The sequence below is a fragment of the Antrostomus carolinensis genome, unplaced genomic scaffold (assembly GCF_000700745.2).
Source record: "Antrostomus carolinensis isolate BGI_N321 unplaced genomic scaffold, ASM70074v2 scaffold34718, whole genome shotgun sequence".
NCBI lineage: Eukaryota > Metazoa > Chordata > Aves > Caprimulgiformes > Caprimulgidae > Antrostomus > Antrostomus carolinensis.
In genome coordinates this window covers 1-7,255 of record NW_010335591.1, presented here as the reverse complement: position 1 = coordinate 7,255, position 7,255 = coordinate 1, and the positions used below count along the sequence as shown (strand labels likewise).

The 7,255-nt window shown below is 41.7% G+C and overlaps 1 protein-coding gene across 1 annotated transcript; it reads right to left on the bottom strand.

Annotated features, from left to right (window-relative positions):
* Positions 1 to 3,562: 3,562 nt before the first annotated feature.
* Positions 3,563 to 7,252, bottom strand: KLHL23 (kelch like family member 23; the record flags this gene model as incomplete). The annotated part of the gene is made up of 3 exons (XM_010174607.1): positions 3,563 to 3,873; positions 4,454 to 4,606; positions 6,118 to 7,252. Coding segments are annotated over 3 exons (1,599 nt in total), but the record flags the coding sequence as incomplete, so codon positions are not given.
* Between the last annotated feature and the right edge of the window lie 3 nt (positions 7,253 to 7,255).

Genomic DNA, 7,255 nt, shown 5'->3' with positions numbered 1-7,255 from the left:
GAAGGGCTGGAGCGGCCGTGGCCTTACCCACCCCGTTAGGCCACAGCGTCTGCCACTGATGTCGTCCCGGGCGTGCGGGGCTTTTATTGACGCGCTTTTACGCGGGTAACAGAAAAAGTAACTTAAAAGCTTGTATTTGTACACTGGTGCTGTATTTACCTTTACTAAATTTTACAAACATGCACTTGAGTACTGTAGATGTGTTGTAGACACCTACAGCTACAACCCTGGGGATCCCACAGGTACAAACTTTAATAAATAGACTTAACAAGTGATTCAACTTCTGCATTCATTTTCTAGTTTACAAGTGAAACAGTAAAGCAGTGTCTACCATAATACAGACCCAATAGCACAGTAATTTTGTGTCCACATCCAACTCTTACTATTACAAACATATCAAACAGAGGGCTAAAACATCCCCCCGCTCTGAGCTTTCCACCTCCCGCAGGAGGCACAAGTTACTGACCTGGAATCCCAGCTCCTCTCACTGAACTCCTGTTCCTGCCTGCACTCAAGACCTGACTGCTACACGCTTTCTTGGGATGTGCTACAGACATGAGCTTATTTTAAAAGGCATTGTAGGTTATTGTAAAAAATAGCACCAGTTAAAATTTAGCCACAAGTCTTAAGTTCTACTCTCCATTTATTCTAACACATTCAAAAATCTCTAAAAAATTAGGCAGTACCTGAAGCCCTAGGCAGTAATCTCACTGACTTCCCTTTATGCCAGATCAGCACGTACTCTCCTAGCATGTGAGAACTAAAGGCTTCTTTTCACTTCGAAGTCACACTGAGACTGAGAAGCAGCGTATTTCTCACCTGCAGGGTGCCCAGAGGGAGAAGGTGGACTCTGGCTTCCAGTGCCTGTGGCTCCAACCCTGGAACAGCACTTTCACCAACATTAGGCACCTAGTTTAGAAACGGGACAGGTGGATGCCGGGAGGTTTTGTTAGTCCTCGCCTTGTTCTTACATCCTTTCACCAACTTACGACTGCTGGTGACGGGACTCAGGGCAGAATGAACCTTAGGGCCAGCCACAACCAGCTGTTCTACACTCATGTTCGACAAACATGAAGCTTCATGGGTACATATTTTGCACTGACCAATTACATACCCACATTGAGTTCACTGTGGTTTTGCTCAATGCAAAGATCACCTTCATGCTCCTGCGATGTCGTCCTTTAAATCTCCACCTGCCTTTGAACAATTCTCAGCTGTGGAGATTTCCAGGAGAAACAAATTCACTTTATTTCTTTTGCCCACCTGCCCAGCCCACACATTTTAAACAGCGTCAGAGATCAATTCCCCACACCTCTTTACAGTTTAGAGTCTTTAAACAAATTACATTGGATCCTTAAATAGCTCTCAGTGGGATGGATACTGAAGCAAAACACTGAACCCAGGAAAACATGAGCTTCTGACATAGTAAGGTGACACACACAGACATCAAAACAAGAACTATATATATATATACACCACAAAACTTCACATCAAGGCTCATGCGTGCTGCCTGCTACCAGCAGTCACATGCAAGTGAGAAATAGCATGAAAATGTGAAAGAACAAAAAAAAAAATTAAAATGCTTATGATCAAGAAAAAGAAATATCATAAACTCGGGGCTCATCTGCTTGGAAAGCTCTTTTCATCCTATCTGACAAATCCAGTAAAACCAAAATTTCATTTGAGATGGCAGTGCTGGTGTAGGAAGCTCCCACCAAGCCCTAGGGCAGCCCTGTGTTGACCCTGGCTCTCATGCCAACAACTAACAGCTCTTTCTGCGGTCATTTTATAAGCTGGATTGGGGAACTGATCTGGGCTAAAAGCGCCTCTCTGCTCCTCAAGGCATTTCTTTATTTGGATCATTGCTGCCAGACCACACATCCCCACAGCAGCTGAAGTGGGACAGTGTGAGGGGCAGCAAAGGCAGGAGCAGGAACGCTCCTCACAGCCACCTCCTCAGCACTGGGAAGGCTTTAACACCTTGTACTTTCCACACGAATAACATGCTTCCTTTCAGTCTCTCTCTCCCCTCTCTATCCTGTTATCATTTTTCATAAAACCTGAAAAATAAAAGCATATTTTTAAGGTCTATACCCCCCTGTAGAACACAGCTGAACCCAGACAAGTGAGTCCAGTGTTACAGGGGAGCCAACACACGCACTGAAAGACAAGAGTTGCAGCCGGCTCCCTCAGGGAACCAGGCTAACAACAAGCCCCACATTACACTAACTATACGAGCTATGAGGAGAAAAGAAATCCTAAGAAGTCACTGCAATAACGATTCAATCAAATGCATTTGTATTACTACCTGCATGGCAGGATGCAGAACAAGGACTGGCGAGAAGGCTGGGGGTGGCAGGGTCGAAACACCAGCTATTTAAATACTAGCTCTGGATTGTGCTTCCTGCCAGTCTCATGCACGAGTCTCCCAGTGAAGAGGTGTCAAAATGATGATCTTCCTGTCCATCTCAAGTTGCTTTCTAGACAGAATTTGAAGATCTCTTACTATGTTTTGAGAGAAATAATAAATAAATCCAGTGGACCATTTGGCATTCAATTTCTCCATGCATAACATATTTTGACAAGTTTCTTCACCTTTGCTCAAGTCACAGTTTAGCACTTTTAGAAAAGACTGAATGGTATTAAACAAAATAGAGAAGTTTGTATCTCAGGGGGATGTTAGCAACTTTACATTCTCTCTAATTTCCTCCTTCCATTACACAAAGACACACATCTTAAATTTAATTTAAAAAACCCAGTTACCACAGTAATGCTTTTCTCTGGGGGGAAAAAAATCACTAATATCTGTGCACCAGTCAAAGAGTCCATTACAAAGCCAGGCAGAGTCTTTCTTTGTTCCTCACAAGCCCTGCCAGTGTGAGAATGGCCAAGTGAGCACTTTTCTCAAACTGCCTTGTACTGCAGAGCACTGTTCTCCTACTGGAAAACTAGTGCACACTTTCTGCTTGTGCTCTGGGGCTACTGCATGACATTTCTTCCCTCATTCCCAGCCCATCCTCTTCTCCCAGAATTAGAGGCATCCTATAACTGCCCATGACTTCTAAATGTGATCACCTAGTTATCCAAATAATGTATATGTATGCTCTATACGTACCATACACTTAGCTTGTGGCAATGAACCATTTCTATAACTTCCTTCAGAGTATTAAAGATTTCATCTTAAGCCCAGTAGTCCACAGAAATGAAGAGTATTTTGTTTGGCTTTACTCACCTTTAGCACCAGATCATTGTTCTACCCAGTGATTAATGAAAATAAATCTGTTTTTCACAGTAGTTCCTACATAGCTGCACAAAGTGTTATGAGAGAGTCATTTGAAAACTTTCATGACAAAGAATGATTGGACTGAAAAATAATAGTAATCTTGTTACCACATTTATACTTCTGAATTTTTTTAAATAAAGACAAATTATACCTAGTTTTTAATGATGTGCACTAAGAGATTGTATTAGACATCCCATTCCTGAGGTAATCAGTACTATCAGTACTAATCAGAACACTGCCTCTGCTGTTTGCTATAACAACAATATGAAAATTAAATGTTTACACGTTATAAACACAGACACAGCCATGTGACCGCATAGGGCTGGGAAGATTACCTACTGCTTCCCATTTATTCAGTTCAGGGTTGTATTTCTCAATACTCTGCAGGTACGTTCCTTTTGAATAGGAATATCCTCCTGTTACATAGATGCATCCGTCCATAACCACCGCACCACACTCCATCCTTCTCTCCATCATGTGAGCCATCTGCTTCCACTCGTTTTGCTCTGGGTCGTAGCAGTCTGTGATCGTGGTCTGCCCACCCACAAAATAGATCTTGTTTTGTAACGTAATTGAACACAATCCGTATTCTTCGGGAAGAAAGGAATACAGTTCAACTCAGCATGATAACATTAACTTAAACTGCAACTACATGACAAACACTCAGCACCACCAAAGGTGGCTGAGTTGCTTCACTGAGCTTAGGAGACACCTCGGGATTTTCTGCTATGCTTGAGAAAAGCAATCTCAAGGTGTCACAGAAGATACACACATGAGCACCAGTACTTCATGAGAACTGCTTTTAAAACTTACTGTTACCAAATGTAGAATGTAGAGAAAATCCTTTTAAAATTAATATAAATTATTTTTGCCAAATGCCTATGAATAAACAGATTTTATAGAAAGTTAGTTTACTGTATTATTTAATAGAATGCAGCCATTCCTTAGTTCAGTATTTGTATAGTGATTTCAATAGAACAGATGCTTGAAGAGGGTCTTCCTTCCCCTCTCAGTCTGGAAATGGGAGACGATCCCACTCTGGCCCTTGGTGCCCTAAGGGCATCTCTCCTTTTATTAGAAACATGCCAGAAACTCTTACACAGGCTTAAAGGCTCCCAGACACAGGTAATCAAATCAAGCTCTACGCTCATTACAGAAATTATGGTTTACCTGGATGTGGACTTGTGGTGACTATACTCCACTCATTGCTGCCTGAATGGTATCTCTGGATTTTATCATAGGTGCAGCTTCCCCTGTACCCATAGTGACCTCCGGTTACGTAGATGACTTCATGCAGGACACAGGCGGTGGCATTTCCAACACCTGCACACAGTGTGAAAATCACAACACACCTTCAGACCGTACACAACAACCACAGTCACTTCCATCCATAATGTCATTTCAAATGACTGGTTAATTAATATTTTAGGGTGAAATGATGCTTGCAAGTATTTACCTGAATGTGAAATTAAATAAACTTGTTAAGACGCCTTATTTTATCTGTGTAAATAAAGAGCAATTAAATAAAACTGCAGTAATCTATACATATTGCATATAATACAGCCACGTAATATTTCACAGAATTTTTATGCAGTAATTAAAGATACATTGACACACTGGTTTTGGAACAGGGAATTACTTCCAATGTTTCACTGAGTTAAAGAGATTTTTAATAGTCAGTCATATGGCAAGGACAAAAACAATGGGAGTTGAGATCATTCAGCATCTCATGGTATTTTTTCTGATACTTTAGTCTTTCTCATGGTATTATTAGTTATGCTATTGTATAAACAAGGACACAAACAGAATGGAGCCATGTTAACTCTGTCTCTAGGAGAACAAAACAAAATAAAACAAGGGATCTGGCAAGATAAAATGCACCAAAATTAGGAAATCAGTGTGTTTTTTTAAGCATCTAAGAAGTTTCACACAGAAAACGGGACAAAACAACTGCACAGAATGTCTTAACTGCTCACAATATTAGCAAAGCATTTCTGGTTTTAAAGGAAATAAAAAGAGAATAATAGCAATGTTTATGGAAAACACGTGAACAATTAAGAAAGTTGCAGGAGCGTGGCAGGTGTCTTTTACTGTTACAGACACCTCCAAAACCTCTCACATATGTAGAAAAATACTCCGTTGCATTAACTTACAGTAAAATTTTATAATTAATTGTAAATAATTGCATTAATTTATAAAAATGTATGATAAAATGTATAACTGTTTGTAAATTTTATTTTTTAGTTAGGCTGTGATGCAAATTCATACATTTTTAACAGATTGCTATTTTCACTGCAAGAAACAGGTATTAGTTAGTGCTTATCACTGTCCTCACACTAAAGACTAAACTAAGGATCCTGAACGGATGATGCACTGAAATACGTGCATCATCCAAATATGCATGCAAGAAGTTTTAAATGAAGATGTCACCTTTTAAATGACTGCACAGAAAATCTTAGTAATCTGGTTTTACATTAAAATAATACAATCCCTTTATTGGAGCTTGCTTTTTGACCATTTACTGAATAGACTCTAATCCCAGGTAGTTTTCTAATTTGAACAGAAATTTTATTCCTGAAAGAAGGAAAAATTAAACTGAGACTACCACTTGCTCTTCCACCCTAGCGTTCCGTGGCACAGCCCAGCATAGTGTTTGGATGTTTGCAGTTGTTTGGCTAATAAAGACCTGAACCAAAGCCCACCAACATTAACAGGAGATTCCCATGAACTTCCCTAGAATTTGGATCAAATCCTAAATGCGCCCATGGCACTTCAAAGTGGCAAATGCAAAAGGATCAACATTTGAGCCAGACAGCACACAAGAGCTTACCTACCTTTGATCATATTTGCAATAGGAAGCCATTTCTTTTTTAAAGGATCATAGAACTCAGCTTCTTGCACAGGAGCTCCCTTTTGGTAACCACCCAACGCGTAGATGCATCCACTCAAGGAAACTGTGCAGTGGTAATACCTCGCATCGAGCATGGGGCAGCCTTCTGTCCATTCGTCTCTCTCACTGTTATATATCCACACAGTGTCAAGGGCCTCGATGCTCTCTGTTCTATAACCTCCCGTCACATATATGTCTGGTCCCAAGCTGGTGACCCCATAGCTCTCTCTGGTGTGATCTGGCATATCTGTCCCCTGGACCCATGCATTGGTTAAAGGATCCCAAACATGCACTTCTGATAAGGGATGCCAGTAATATCCTCCGATCACGTACATGGCTGCTGTGGGTCTTCTGGAAGGGCCTTTGGGATTGGGGTTCAGGGCATTGTATATGAGTGATCTTATCTTATTGTCATTAAGTCGGCATTTTTTCTGTAGGCTTAAAGCTGACCTCAAATACATGTTATCCAAGTCCACTTTGATGCAGCTCAGCAGTTCATAGACATCTTCAATTCTTTCTTCCACGTTGTGTGCGACCCACTTAACGACAGCTTCAATGGCTGCCTCTTCTTTCCAAACATTGAGATTCTCCCTGGAGAGGATAAAAGAGAGCTTCTCCTTGCCAATGTCCAGAAACTCTTCCTGCTTCCACACATCTTCAAACTGCCATAACAATATCCTCCTGGACTCTTTCTCTAGCTCGGAGCAATCGTGGTATTCGGCGAAGGAGTGCATCCCTATGCAGTTGTCGGTATCCAGGTGCCTCAGCAGAAACTGCTCACAGGCTTTCTTCACTGACACGAACTGCAGGAGGTCGGCAGCCTGGAGCAGGCTTTGGACATTTCTCTTTGTTATCTGGATCTGTGATGTGTACGCGTAATTGACGAGGGCTTCCAGCACGGCATGTCTGAGCCCGGGGAGCCTGATCTGGTTCTTAGATTTCTCTTTCATATCGGCCGTGAACATGGCTTTGAAGTAAGTGCTGCAGGCGGCGAGGGCGGCTCTGTGGCAGTGGAAGATGACCCCCGACGCGCTCTGCAGCGTGATGTCGGTGAACAGCCCCTCCAGGTAGAACGCCCGGAA